The sequence below is a fragment of the Drosophila subpulchrella genome, chromosome 3L (assembly GCF_014743375.2).
Source record: "Drosophila subpulchrella strain 33 F10 #4 breed RU33 chromosome 3L, RU_Dsub_v1.1 Primary Assembly, whole genome shotgun sequence".
Lineage (NCBI taxonomy): Eukaryota > Metazoa > Arthropoda > Insecta > Diptera > Drosophilidae > Drosophila > Drosophila subpulchrella.
The window spans coordinates 12,650,544-12,665,428 of NC_050612.1; the positions used below are offsets into that span (position 1 = coordinate 12,650,544).

At 37.5% G+C, this 14,885-nt stretch overlaps 1 protein-coding gene across 11 annotated transcripts in view; it reads right to left on the reverse strand.

Annotated features, from left to right (window-relative positions):
- The window catches only part of LOC119553009 (hepatic leukemia factor), a 60,208-nt gene that overhangs the window by 17,834 nt on the left and 27,489 nt on the right, over positions 1-14,885 (reverse strand). The window contains exon 1 of one of the 11 annotated variants that reach the window (XM_037863043.1): positions 524-3,200. The exons of 7 other annotated variants lie outside the window; for them this stretch is intronic. In XM_037863043.1, coding sequence (XP_037718971.1) covers positions 524-1,646 — 1,123 coding nt within the window. In that variant the 5' untranslated portion in view covers positions 1,647-3,200. Of the gene's footprint in view, positions 1-523; positions 3,201-14,885 lie in introns of those variants that run through there. 3 more of the 11 variants (XM_037863041.1, XM_037863040.1, XM_037863042.1) reach the window with 3 other exon arrangements.

Consider the following 14,885-nt stretch of genomic DNA (forward strand, 5'->3'; position numbering starts at 1 on the left):
AAAAAATGAAAAATCACCGAACTAGTCATGCATTTTATCAGTTGTTTTCGGTTGCCATTGTTTTTAATGCATTTTTTTGCATTTACAAAGCCAATTAGTGGTTCAGAAAACTATATTCACTAAAGTTACAACACACAAATACAACTTTAAAGGAGCAATAGAAAGAAATACAAATGAATATCAGAAAAAAAATGTTTAAGTCAGAAAGGCATTGTAATAAAAGATGTTAGCTAGTAAAAATATATTGTGTTCGAGTACACTTCATTCTAAATCTTTTTTATTATCTTGTGCCTTTTTATTTGTTACTAAGAACTACTCATCAGTATATTCAAGTAATGTTTTCTTCTTTATTCATGGGGAAATAAAATGTATAATCATCTAATTTAAGATGAATCTTATAATGAACATAACATTTATAGAAATTTATAATTTTCCCTTTTGTCATTTTATTTTCCCTATTGTATCCAAATAAAACGTTAATTTTCCTACTGATTTTCCCTCTTTTCAGGATATTTCACCTCACCTGAGCTGGCTGGCTGAAAGCGGGATTTCAAGCTGTTCAAATGGTTCTGATGCTCGTTGGCGATCACAGCTGCTGCGACGGCATTTGCCACATGTTGCACGGAGGATACATTGTTGTTACTGCTGCTGTTGTTGTTGTTGTTGTTGCTGTTGCTACTGTTGTTGGTGCTGTCATTATTCTGGCCAGGATTTCCATTTCCACTTCCAGTTCCTGAAGCAGCGGGATTATTGTTGCCACTGGCATTACCATTCGATCCCTGGTTGCCACTTGCAACTGCAGCGCCTGATGCCGCATTGCTCTGGGGATCCATGAAGGAGTTGCGCTGGTAATGGGGGTTCTCCTGGTAAATCCGCTGGTACGTCAGCGTGGGCAGGGTCCACGAGTTGTTGGTCTTGTAGTGGAAGTTGCCGGTGCCGAAAATGGAGTGGGTGTTGGTGTTGCCATTGGTGTTGCCGGCAGCAGCTGCAACGGCGGCCGAAGAAAGTGTGTGGGCCAGCTGGGCGGCATGATGTTGCTGCTGGTGTTGCTGCTGCTGCTGCTGTTGCTGTTGCTGGTGTGTATGATGCGGGTGCAGCGGATGGCCATGATGTTGCTGCTGGGCGTGATGTTGGGAGTGCTGTTGCTGCTGCTGTTGCTGCTGCAGAACGGCGGCAACATGCTGCTGGTGTGCTTGATGCTGCTGCTGTATGTGCTGCTGGTGTTGCTGCTGATGCTGCTGATGTTGTTGCTGCTGCTGCTGCTGCTGTTGTTGTTGCTGGTGGTGCAGGGCTGTCTGCTGTTGCTGCTGCAAGGCCCAGGCATTCACGTTGTTGTTGCTCGTGCCACCTGCCCCACCGCCACCGCCTGCACTGCTTTTTCCCGAATCATTGCTGCTAACACTGCTGCGATGGTTGTCCATGGTTCCCGAGGATCCCGTCATGCTGCCATCATTACCGCTGTCGCTATTGCCGCTGCTGCTGTTGTTGCTGTTATTGTTGTTGCTGCTGCTGTTGTTGTTGCCACCGCTGTTTACCGCCGCTGCAGCAGCAACTTGCGAGTTGAGCTGCTGGAAATACTGCGACAATGTGGCATTGGCATGCTCCTGGGCAAAGAAACTGGTACACGAATTCGTATCCGACGACATGATCACTGGTTCTATCACTGGTTCTAGAACTGGTTCTATAACTGGTTCTATAACTGCTTCCGATCTTCACTGGTAAATCCTTCACTGGTTAAGTATCTTGATTGTTTTGGTGATCCTAACTGATCCTAAGTGATCACCTCCTTGTGCTGAACGTGGTTGAACTTGCTGGTCAGCAGTATAAACTTTGGGCCACGGCCGAAAGTTGTGCGCATTGTCTTTACACTTGATTCACTTTAGTTGTTCTTTTTTTTTGTTTTTCTTATAGCATAAACGCTTGTGACTGTGTTATCTGAAAATATTTAGCTTTCGTTTTGAAAAACCCAGATTAGTGTGAAGCACTTTTTCGTTGCAGTTATTTTCCTTGTTTTCTTCTTTTTTTTGTCAGCCAATTGATAGCCAATTCGTTGTTGCTAATGAACAGGTGATAGTGGGTTAAAAAATGTTGGCAGTGAATCAGTGTTTAGGGAAGCGATTTTGATAGTGGCTGATAATGAGGCTCGCTTGTTTTCGTGTGGTCAGGGAATGAACTTTGTTTGCGTCTATTTTTGTATGATTTTTATTTAGTCTCCATTAATTTTTAGTGATGATCATGATGATAAGGAATAAGAAAAGGCATTGTATATAGTTGTATAGTTTGCGCTTCCTTTCAGTTCAATTAATTTTGTATAATAAGTTTTTTGTGACGCTATAGAAATTTGTAACTGGAATCGACCGGTACAAAGGGCTTCCGTGTTCTTTTTTTTTTTTTTAAGAATTTTGCAATGGAAATTTTCACTGGCATTTAAGAGATATGGTTTTTGTTTTACATTTGAATGAAAACAAACATGTTATTATGTACCGAATCAAAATGTTAATCGAATTAGCCTAAGACAAAGGCTTTACGTGTATTTCGAAATATTGTTACAAGAAGAATTTGGAATATTTTCTATATATAAATCAAAACAAATACATTATTATGTGCCAAATCAATTGAATTATCCTTTTTCCTGATGAATAACTCGTTTCTTCCTTTCAGCCTTTTGTTTAATACCTTTTCTTATTCTCAGAATTGGTTGCTGCTTAGAAATGAGATCGTTTTTTTTTGCATTGGGTTTTGCTGTTTCGTATTTTTCTTTCTTAGGTTTGTTGTTTTGTAGAAAAATAAAAATAAATTAAACTGTTTGAAATTGGATCCGTAACTTTGGCGCCGCTGGACAGAGATACTCGAGAGATCTCCGGACCTCTCGCTCTTTCTCCCTCTGCCTGGTACTATCTCTCTCTCTCTTTCTTTATTTCTGCGTATGTATTTTCTTTTAATAATAGTTATTATTTGTATGACACACACACACACACACTTTGGATTGATTTCACAATGGTTGCACTTGACATTTGTTTAAACAAAAAATATATTTGCTTGAGTTATAGCTCTCTTCTAGAACTATTTTGCGAAAAATCAATTTCAATTAATTTATTTTGTTGACGGTAGGAATATTTTTGTTTTTTTCCCGCTCGAGTGGCGAAAAACACGGAACGAAACGAGCTGCGACGATTTTCACATGAGAACGCGATGCGACAGAATGCCGGCCGAGTAATTTTCTCGGTCTCAATGTCCGTCTCTGGTTTTCCTCTGCCGCCGCCGCAGTCGGCGTCGCAGTCGCCGCTACCGCTACCGCTCTCTCTCAGCCAGCTAAAATTGCAATTTTCTGCAAGTAAGGCGGCTTACGTAAAGGGCGGAGGTCCGAAAACAGCTCTCCCGCTCCCACTTTGATAATTGTTTTTCAGGTTTTTTTTGTTCCAACAAATGTTAGTACCGCAAAGTATTTGTATTTTTACTAAAGAATATTTTTACATACAGCAGGGTTCAGAAAAATAGTAGTGGGTTATGAAAAGCCTCAGCTATGTTTTTAAAACAGCTTACAAGCCAATGAAAACTATTCCATTAATTAGTGCTAAGATATTTTCTTTCCGTCACTAAACAATTTAAATCAAAAACAAGCATTTAAAATAAAGTGTTTTTAATTTTTTGGTGACTGTATTAATAACAAAAAGATAAGTATCATATTCTAAAATGCATTTCATTTTAATAATAACTACTTTACTTCATTTTTGTTCTCAGGACTATAAAGAAATATCTTACAAATAGCTGTACATTTCTTAAATCATTTTTAAGATAGTATAGCTGTAAGATGTAATATATTTAAAAACTAATTTTTAAAATAAATTTTTTACCTATTTTCGCTTACAATATTTGCACAGAAACCGGAAAACAGTGCTATTATTTTGAGCACAGCTGTATTTGTTTGTATATACTCGGGGGGCTGGGGCAGAAACATCGACATCGACATCGACCGAGGCAGCGCTGCTGCGGCCAAGTCACGCGGATTTCAATATGACCCAAAGCCCACTGTCTAGCACAGTTCTAAGCACGTGTTGCGGACACACCGGCCACACACACAGGCGCAAATTAATTGGGAGAGCGAGAGCGGTGCACGTTGAACGGCAAGCGCACTCGAAGATACAGATAGGCGGGCACAGATACACATGTAGATACGTTGGCAGATAGAGATATGAATGCAGCTCAAAAGTTTCCAGTCGCTTCGCAATAGAGGGCTATATCATACCCCCTGTAACTGGTACATATATGGCCAGTATACTGTGTATGCCAGCTGGAGTGCGTGGCCAATAGTCGAGCCAATATTCGGCTAATTCGTCACTGATGCGTCTGCAACACGTGACGTATGCGTAATGTGCTTCACAGGATTGCCTCTGTGCCACCAACTAATTAACGCTGCGTCATTTCAAGTAAGCAGATCTCTGAGGGGCTTGGAGTGGGGGTCTGGGACGGGGTGCTTCACCCTCTGGGTAAACCCAAATGCACGACGCAGTAGCTGCAACGGAGCGAATACTTAATCTGCGTTCACTCGAAAGCATTAAACTATTGCCGTAGGTCGCAGCACTTTCCTGGAAGTTTTGAAAAATATTCAAACTATTCGAGGGTTTATTCAGGTTTCTTAATAACTATAATAATCGTCTGCTGTTGGCATAGGTCCTTTACATTTCCATGGAAGTTTTGTATAATATTCCTGATATTTCCAAGCCTTCATAACATTTAAACTTTGAAGTATTATTAAACATTAGACGGTTTTTAAACTATGAATCAGGTTTTTCAAAAAAGTTTTAGCCCTATTAAATTAAATCTAAGATTATGTTCGATTTATTTGAGTTCTTTTCTAAAAGTACTGAACTTTCAACTTAAAAATTAATTTAATTTATAGAAATTGATTTTAAAAACTTAAATTTCTTAAACTTATTCGTAAAGTAATATGGTTTGAATAAAACATATTTAATTCAAGTGCAATTTTTAATAAAACAACTAAATTTTTAAAAAAAATTTATTAATTCTATACGTTAGTTACATTAACTAATAACGTAATTCATCTTTAAGAGTTTTCCCCTTTTATTAAACCAATTCAAAGAACTTCCAAGAATATCCTGGCAATTTTTCCACCCCAAAAACTTTTCTATTCCCACCTGTTTTTCAACCTTGTGCTATTCTTCGGTCAAACAAAACCCTTTTGAGTAACCCAATCACCCCTGAAAACCCATCATAGGTAAGGGCCATGTGGGGAAAGTGTGCTGCAGTCACCTGTTTTCCCAGGCGAGACATTTCAGGGAATATCGAGTATACGCCCCGTGGAGCAGAGTGACTATTTTAGGAGCCGCGAAAGCAACAAGTCAACTGAAACTTCGTGAAAGATGGGAAATACGAACTGAACTTCGGGCTCCAATGGCAGAAGGATGTGCGGCAGAGGTTCGCCATTGGCCGGGCTTATATGCCGGAAAAGCCGAGAAAAGGGAACCAATCCGGGAAATTCTGCCAGCGGCGGCAGAGCCAGAGGCAGAGAGAATGACGTCGACGGCGACGCTGGCAGAGGCGGCGGCGTTGTCAGGTTTTCTGTTTGTTTTGTTGCCAGTTGTTGTATTTTGTGTTATCACGTTTCGCTACCACGTGCACCGGCCTCCCTCTGCTGGTGTGTGTGTGCCTGTGTGTGCCTGTGTGTGAGTGTACGAGTGGCTCACTCACACACACTCGCTCACTCAATCACACAGATACGCCGTGGCGCTTCGACGGATGAATGAGCCCTGAGAGCGGGAGAATTCGCTAAACAAAACCCAACTGAGGCCAAGACGAAGCTGTTGCTGGTTTATAAATAGCAATTTAAAGCATCGCACACACATCTATTCATCGAATCAATGAGTCACACACACTCTCAAGCCATTTATTTTGCATCTAAGAACAAAAAACGAAAATAAAGGCGAGAAAACACACTGCATAGATGTGCAAATAAAGCAAATTGTGCAGAATAAATATCGGAAGCGGAAGCAGAGAACACAGAAAACAGAAACAGAAAGTAAACAAAATAATTGTTGCAATTTTTGAGCAGGCACTCGAGGCAAAATTTCTCATTTTTTATAAACAATAATAGGCATATGTCAACTAAAAAACAGCAAATGACATATAAATTTACATAGCTTACTAAAATAAACATATTATAATTGTGAATAACAATCTTTTATAAGGTTAAATATTAATTTAAAATATTATTTGTTAAATGAACTTTTCATATTCTTTATAGAATTGCTTAAACAAAAAGGTTCAAGTTTTAAGATTGTACTAAAAAATGTTTTGAAGTAAAGAACAAGTACTTTTCTCTCGGTGTTCTGTTCACATTAAAACAATTAAAATCTATTTGTTTGTCATATTTTTTAAGGAAATGTTCTTTATTAGCTTAGAGCTTATTAGTAGTTAGATATTGTTCTAGTTGGTGGAACTGAAGTTATCATATCAAACCAAATAAATTGCAAAGAGATTATAAAAATACAAATAAATATTTTTCGTTTTTTTTTCCTGTAATATTTTGTTTCCGTGTGACTTCTTAGTACTTGCGAATCGTGGAAATTTTTTGTGCATTATTTCAATCAAATGTCGCCGCAGAATTGAGCCACCAACACAAAGACAGGGCGCAGCAAATCAAACCCTAATTAAACACCCTGCGATTTGCTGTGTTTGCATGGAAACCGTCTGGGGTTCTGGTTCCATATATGTAGGGGTACTATGGATCCGCTGGAGAGCGGGGTGCTTGGTCTGGCACTGCGACGTTCGAGTCATTATACACGTGTTTAGTGCAGCAGGTCGTAAATTAACATTTGCTAAATAATTATTTAGAAATGCTGAAATGCTTAAACGTTTTTACGATAGCACAACTGGCTTATTAAGGGCCTGCAATCAGTTGACCCAGATAGCGTTGCCACAATGAGTTTTAGGGGTAAATAGGATAATACATTTGGAATAGGCTAGTTAGACTAAATCAGAGCAACAACCCAGTTTTTGTAATTTTTTTATTTATCTGTAAGCTTAAAGTAAAGTGTTTTTGTAATTATTAGTTGAAAAGCAAACTAATGACTAAAGCAAAAATGCAATCATTTGATTCTTAGTAGCAATAATAAAGTCATAAACAAAAGTAGACAATTATTAAATGTGAAATCATTTTATTACTTAGCTTTTCAAATGTGGCGGACTTTACTTTTCTACATAAGTGAAATTCTCATTTCATTAAAAATAATTAACAGCAAATAACTCTTCGTACGTGAGCAATTAAGAGATCACTTGGAAATAATTAAACAGAAATACCCTTAAAGATAGATTGATCCACTACATAGTTTAATAAATATTTTCAGACTGATTGATTGATCTTGAAGTTCAACAATTATAATTATTATTTATACAAGTAAGTTGGTCGTATATTATTCCAGACCATATCTAGATAATACTATTGCCATTATTACTCATGGCTTTAAACACGCCATATATTAATCAACTTAGACTTCTTATAATCCGAAAGTATCTCTGTAGTTTTTTATCTAAACTTTCATTCATTGGCAGGAAATTCCGAAGGCAAAACATGCGCCGATATTTGACGGCTTTATAGAACAAGTTAACAGAAAATAAAAATTATATTGCGGGCGGCTTATCAGTACGAAACTTGGCCAACAGGTTGGTTTGGCTCGCCGCTGACCAGACAATAAACTGAAATTTCATATCTACGAGCAGACAGTTTTTGGCGAGGGAATCAGGTGCAAAGTTGAAGTTCAGCAGTCGGAAATTGATTTACGTAATTAAAGTCTGGGGGGATTGAAGTGTGGGGAAAGGCCGCCCCTTCCCTTTTGGCCTTATCACCTGGCCCGACTTTGGACTGGAAATTCGAGTAGCCCAAGAAGCGAAGAAATGGCAACGCAGCTGAGGTCGTCGCCTGGCGAAACATGTGACCCCGCGGGGAGGAAAAGTGGGGCCGTGAAAAGCAAAACAACAAACGAAGAGGACGTCAGCAAAAATGGCCTCTTCATTTCGATATTCATTGTTGTCGTAGGGTAAGACTAATGTAAGAAAAAAGTCTAATTAATCGCCAACGCGTCGTATGCGCGATATTCAAAGGGAATTTTCAGGGGGCGGCGGAAATGTATCGTTTAATATAAACGATTCGCCCTGCGCACGTGTTTCAGCCAACGGTTTTGCGTCCGCTGATGAGTTCCAATGTTTGAGCAGTCTGCCGGGTGGGCGGATGGGCGGAAATGGGGGCGGTGGGTGGTGGGCGGCCAGACAAGCTGCCTTCAGCAAAAAACAAAACGAGAAGAAGCTCTCCTCCGCTCCAAAGAGAGCGAAAGCAAGAGCGGAATTCCAAAGCTTTCGACAGCTTTCCATTTCGGTTTCACCAAAACAGCCAACAGGGGGCGCAAAAGCTTTTGTCGCACAGTGGGGCAAGTGGTTGGATTTTTCTGCTTTAATATTACAAAGTAAAAAGCTTAAAAACAAATATTTTAAACAAGGAATCGTAAAAAGGGTAAAATGTGATTTCGATTAAATTTTTAAACATATTTCTAGGACCCAAAAATATAAATAATTACCCTGCACCTTAAATACCAATAAATATTTAATATTAACCATGTTTAAAGCCCCCTCTGTGCTTGAATCATTTGAAATATGTTTCTGTTTAGATAAAGCTGATTTATAAAGTTAATAACTTTTCTTGAACTCATTAAAAAAAGGTTCCGAGAAAAATGTAGGGTAAAATATAATATATTAAACTTTAATTTCTATTATTTTAAACATTTTTTCCCGGGAAATAAAGCTGTACAATTAGCACTGACGCATACAATAATTATTTATTGCCTGATGACTTCGTTAATAACACCAATTTATTCACAAATTAACATAATTATACAAATAAATAACACACACTCCATATATACTCACAGTTTGATTAAAAATAAAGTGCCTACAAAGCCAAAAGAACTAGAGTGAAAACATTTTTTCGATAGCTGAATTAAAATGGTTTTTTCGTGCCCAAAAAAAGTGCCTCTCTCGCCTTTGTTTATTTATAACTTTATTCATTCAGAAAATGTCAATGGTTGACAGTTGCCAGTTGCCTGCGATAGATGGCGCCACAGCAGCCTAACATGAAATTACATTTCGAAGAAAATTGGGAAATGTGGTCTGCAACAGAAAATGTAAGCAGCTGCTCCAAATGCTTAAAACTCAATATTTTAACTAACAACAAGATTTTGGTCAGCAGACACATCCACACATTTATATTTATTCCTGTATTCAGTTTCCATTTCATTTGGCTTTTTGTGCTCGCAAGAATTTCTAGACACTTTGTCATTTGACAGTTCTAAATGTGTAAAACATTGCTTAGAACCAAAATAAAATCAAAGGCATTCTCCACGCGTGTTTCCCTTTGCTCAACTTACGCCGCCCAATAACTAAAATTATATATAGTTTTCATTTTTAAATATACATTTTGGTACTTTTTCAATGATATATTTTTTGGATTTGAAAAAAAACTTACTCAATGACAATTTCCTGCGTTTCGCTCTCAATAAGCTCGTAATGGAAATTAACCCTTTGTTGTCAGAAATGATGCAACCGGGTTTTCAAATTGTCGTTCACATGAAAACTACTTCGAACTAGTAAAAAAATTTTGTTTGCATGCACAACTCATCTGCCGCTTAACCCCCCTCTGCCCCTCGATTTTGGCCCATGAGTGGCGTTAATTGAGCTCTTTATTGTTGTTGTCGTTTCAGCTTGTTTTTTTATTTTTTTGTAATTGCCGACGAGTGTTAATTAACTAAGCTGTCGGTTAGCATATATAAAGTTGAAAGTGGAAATGAAATGGTTGGGAATTTATTGGGGCGGCATTGGATCTTTAGATTAGGAAATTTATATTATATATATATATATATATATATAGTAATCACTAAAATTATATAGGCTTTTAGCACATTTGGTACAGAATTTTAAATTTATTCATCTACTTAAACCTTATTTGTGGCAATTTTTTGCGCACTACTTGTTATAATATATTATAATCACTTTAAAGTTCCTTTTATTACCCCGTAATCGTTTTTTCTATTTCTACTCACCATTTTCTTGTATTCAAATAATTATAATTTTTGATAGAGCTCACTCACCTGCAAAGAAAGCGAAAAATATAAACAATTTTAATTAAAATCACAATTTGATGTAAAACCATTAATAGATATGTTCGGTCATTTTGGGTAATTAGAGAAAGGAAAATAAAGACATTTTGGCATTTGGGAAAACAATTAATTTCTAAAATTTGTTCACCCAGAAAGGAAATAGAAAAGTGCCTCGATTTAATCAACGAAAAACATGTTTGCTCTCATGTTTAAAAGGGAAAACTAAGAAAGACTAAGAAAAAGAGTAAAAGAAAATGGCAAGGAAAATTTTCAGAGTGTTTAAAGCAACTAGCAATCAATGGAAACATTAAATGCATTTGTCAAAAATGTCGAGACATTTTCTCGATTTATTAACTTGCTGCACTTGAATTTTTGTCTGCATTTTTGACAATTTTCCAAGTAATTAACAAAATCAGCCAGCACAATAGTTGGCAATTGAGAAACCACTTAAGAGAGAGGAAAATATGTGAATAATATTTTTTATTGATTTAGCTGTGGGAAAATTTGTTGCGCACTTTTGTTGGCTCATTAAGTGAGCAAACATATTTTCGCATTTCGCATTTCGCATTTGGTGGCCATTTGGCAGATGATTAGACGAATGCACATACCTCATACGCCCTGTTCGCCATATGCAACATTTCATAGTAATAAATCTGCCCCACTTTCCCGACCGGCGGCAAATGCAATTTCATCTTTGATCAAAGGCCAAATTGAATTTTCTATTCCATTTCCCACAAGTCGAGGCAGGAATTTAGGAATTTCGGAAAATTCTAAAACATATTCGTCCACATTTATCAGTCAGTTCTGCCACCTTAAAGTTTTTATTTCCGAAAATTTTGTTTTTCGTTAACTTGGGGGCGCAGGTGTATTGTATTTACTATGAGTGGGTGGCTTGCCATTTGGCCAGCGGCAAATTTGTATTTCCTTCAATACTTATATTTGCTTGGTGGCCCATAAATCCCGGGGGCAATCTTTGAATGAATTGGCTAGCTAGGAAATTAATTGGGCGGCAAATTGGTTAAAATCTGTATGGTTATATCGGCCATTTAGCTCAGTTCACTCGTAGTTTACTATTTTATATATATATTTATTTACCCTTCCCTCGTTGCAATTTCCTTCGCCAACTGAGAATCGCCTGTACTTTTTGCTTCCAACACTTTCCACCGACCACAGGCATTTTCCCCATTCTTTTTAATCGTAAAGCCAACAACTGCTTTGATTTTCCTGCCATTTTCCGGCCAAACAAGCCGCAACTTAATTGAAATGAAAACCAAATTTTAATGAAGCAAACCATGAAGCGACACCGGGCAGTCTGATGGAAAGGACCCCACTGGGGTTGGAATTTTCATTTTACAGTTTTCCTTTTGTTTTTCTTTCCCCCACAACCCCCTTTTATTCTGGGTCCTACATTGTCGCTGTTCTCGTTGCTACTTTAAGTGTTTTTTGTTTGCAGTTTTCCGTCTGTCAGTATTTCCTTTTTTTGTACTTTCTTTTTGTTTTTTATTTTTTGTCTTTCAATGAATTGAGTGGGGCACACACTACTTACACACACACACCCCCGGTCGCCCATTTCCGCCCCCCGTGGGCAGCCATGAATCGACTTTCATCAAATGCAAACCGTTTCACAGTCTCTTATGCAAATTTTCTTTCATTTTTTTGAAGCTCTTTCAATTTGCGATTTCGTCTTCCTTTTTTTGCAGTGGCCACTTGCCGAATGCGTTTGCATCTCACATTTTGATATACTGTAGCCGAGGGCAGCAGAACTTTGCCCAGAAGTCTCCCTCTTCTAGAAAACCTGGCACTTAGTCAATGTCCGGACTTTTGGCTATCCGTCCGGAAGAGTGCTTAAAGCATTAGCTGCATTTTCTGTAATTTAGTTTAAATATCTCACACATTTTAGCTCAAGAAGAATCCTTAAAGTTTGGAATTATAAAGGCTAATTATAAAAATTAATTAAAAATCCTTCTATTTTTTTATGTATCTGGCAGATACTGTCTGCTTTTTAAAATATTTTATAGGGGTACTCAAACTTGTTAGCCCTGCTATTTGCATTTTTTTATATTCCCATTTCAACTTTTAAGTGCCAAACATCAAGTTTTAACATCATGGCAATTACAATTTTTTTTGGCTTGCCCAGAAAAAAAGTAAAAGTTTCTTCTTATTTGTTGAGCTAATTAACGGAATATGTAGATTGCTATTTGATTAGAACCCTCCCAAGCCCCCCACCCACTTAACCCCTTTCCACCACCCCCTTTTTGGCTGCTCGTGATGTGGATTTTCTTCTTATTTTTTCCCATCCTCTCTTTGTTTGCTCAACAAATTAAGTCAATTTTTTGGCAGCTGCCTCAGCTCGTTTTGTTGCTGCTGTTGTTGGCTTAAATTAATGCATGTCTCTCAGTTGGCCTCTTCTCGGCGTGTTAATTGAATAAAAAGCATGTGTGGCAATGGCCAGAGGGGCGGCGGTTCGGCTTTTTCCCAGGGGGGGGGCGGTACTGGGTCTAAGAAAACAGCAGTGAAATAGTTGAGCACGCCTAGCTGCTCTCAAGTGCCGAGGTTCGCGTCCCCACATACATATAAGTCCGCCAGCTGCGACCCAAGCCATCGACACCTTGCCTTGCCTCACCTGGTCAACACAGAGAGAAAACTCCAAAACTAGTTCTTACTTAAAAATAATTTATATTCAATATACAATTTGCAAAATAAAACATTTTACTTTCAATTTTAAGGCGAGAATATGTTGTTAAAGCCCAATCCTAAACAGTTTAGAATTAGTAACCTTGGTCAAATAATATTTCCCTGATCAGTACCTCATGTTTTCTTATTCAGTATTATGTTTTTACCACTACCAAACAAATATCCAAAAAATTGGCAGTCCTTAATATTTCTGAGCGATAATATTTCTTAAAAAGTAAATCTGATATTATTTTGTATGTAACATATTTTGTTGAAAACTTTAAAATACCAATAGATATGGTACTGAATATCTTAAAAAATCGCTTCCTTTTGTATTTTCTAAAAATCATAATTTTTTGAAAATTAATTAATAAGGCTATTTACTATGTACTCAAGAAAGAATATCTTTTAGGAACTTAAGATCAATAAGTTTAATGGAAAGAAATTAAGATCAATAAGTATAATAGGTATAATATTTCCCTTTTTTATTATTATCTTTTTTTAACCAATACATATTTTTTTTCATACTTAAAATATTATTTTTCCCCTATATTTCTCCCTGTGCATTGGGGTTGTGAGCCCCTCTCTCAACCACCTGACCCACCAGGTATCCATAGCTCAGGCCTCGCTTTCTGCCGTGTGCATCTAATAAACGCAAATTGACAACGAGAACCCAGGGAGATGAGAGGCCAAAGGAGATGAAAGATGATGATGACTGGGTAAGGTATAGGTATAGCTATAGGTACAGGGAAGTAGAGGGCAGAACGGAGCGGCGAACATAGTGGAACACTCGTGACACTTTAATCTGGCGGATAGGGTAAATAGACAAAGTAGTCGTCAAGTCGGGTTGAATTCCCCGGGCGTCGGGCACACAATGAGATAAGCAGACGGGCCTGACTGGGCAAATATTACATATATCGAGGTGTCAAAACCGACAGGCCACTATTATAAGAACAATGTAAGTCAAGCTCGATGATGATGTAAAGTCAAAGGCGGGGTGTCATTCCGATGATCTAAAGCCGTATTTCCCCAAGAAATTAGCGATGTGATATAGCTGACTATTTAAAAAATACAGAAATAAATTCATGATGAGGAATTTGATTTATTAAACCGATCTAATGACTAATTGAGATAAGGCTAAAAAAAAGTCTGAATGATAAAAAAATAAATGGTTTTTATACATTAACATAACAATTTGTTTTTTGTTATATTTTTTGCTTTACTGCTTAATCCAATCCAGCCGTAAATTAGACTTCTGATTATGTCCAAATCCCTATACATCACTTTAATTATATATGACCCACATAAAATATGCTTTATAACAGCGACCATAAAAAACCAATTGAATAGCATGGTTAAACTTAAAAATCGAAAACTGATAGCTGATAAGGTGAAACCAGACGAGACGCCACAACTATGGGCACTCGAATGGAGCTTTATTTATGATCCCTATACCGTAGCCATATCCCATGGATAAGGTGCTGTTGGCAGACCCCACGAATCCTATAAATTACGGCGAAACCTTGTTGTGCAAAGTGATTATCTTTCTGAAAATTGATTGGCCATAAATTTGTCGGTAAAAATATCTTCGGCCAGGGAACATTTTGGATTAAAATCAGTCTAATAATTCTCTTTGTCATTGCTGCCACTTTCTATAGAGTGCAACACCTCGTTCGCAGATCAACCTTTATTGTTCATCTCATCTCCGGCCGTTTATTGTTCATTTTCATTTTCCCGGCCCAATTTATTGGCCCCATGCCAGGTGGCGGCATTCTCCTGGTATTGTATAATGTCCATATCGCTATATCTATATCTATAACCGTAGCCACATCCACACAAACGCATATACCGTGTTTTTATATGGTGTAATCAGCTTGTGTGTCTGCCTTCTGCTGATGACTGTAATCAAGACAATCAAACAACAAATTCTCACACTTTATTGCAGTTTGGAGATTTTTGTTCTAAAATTTATTCGGATTTATTTACCTAATATTTGTTTTGGAATTTTTATTATTTAATTTTGAATATGCATAATATTTTGTGGCTTTT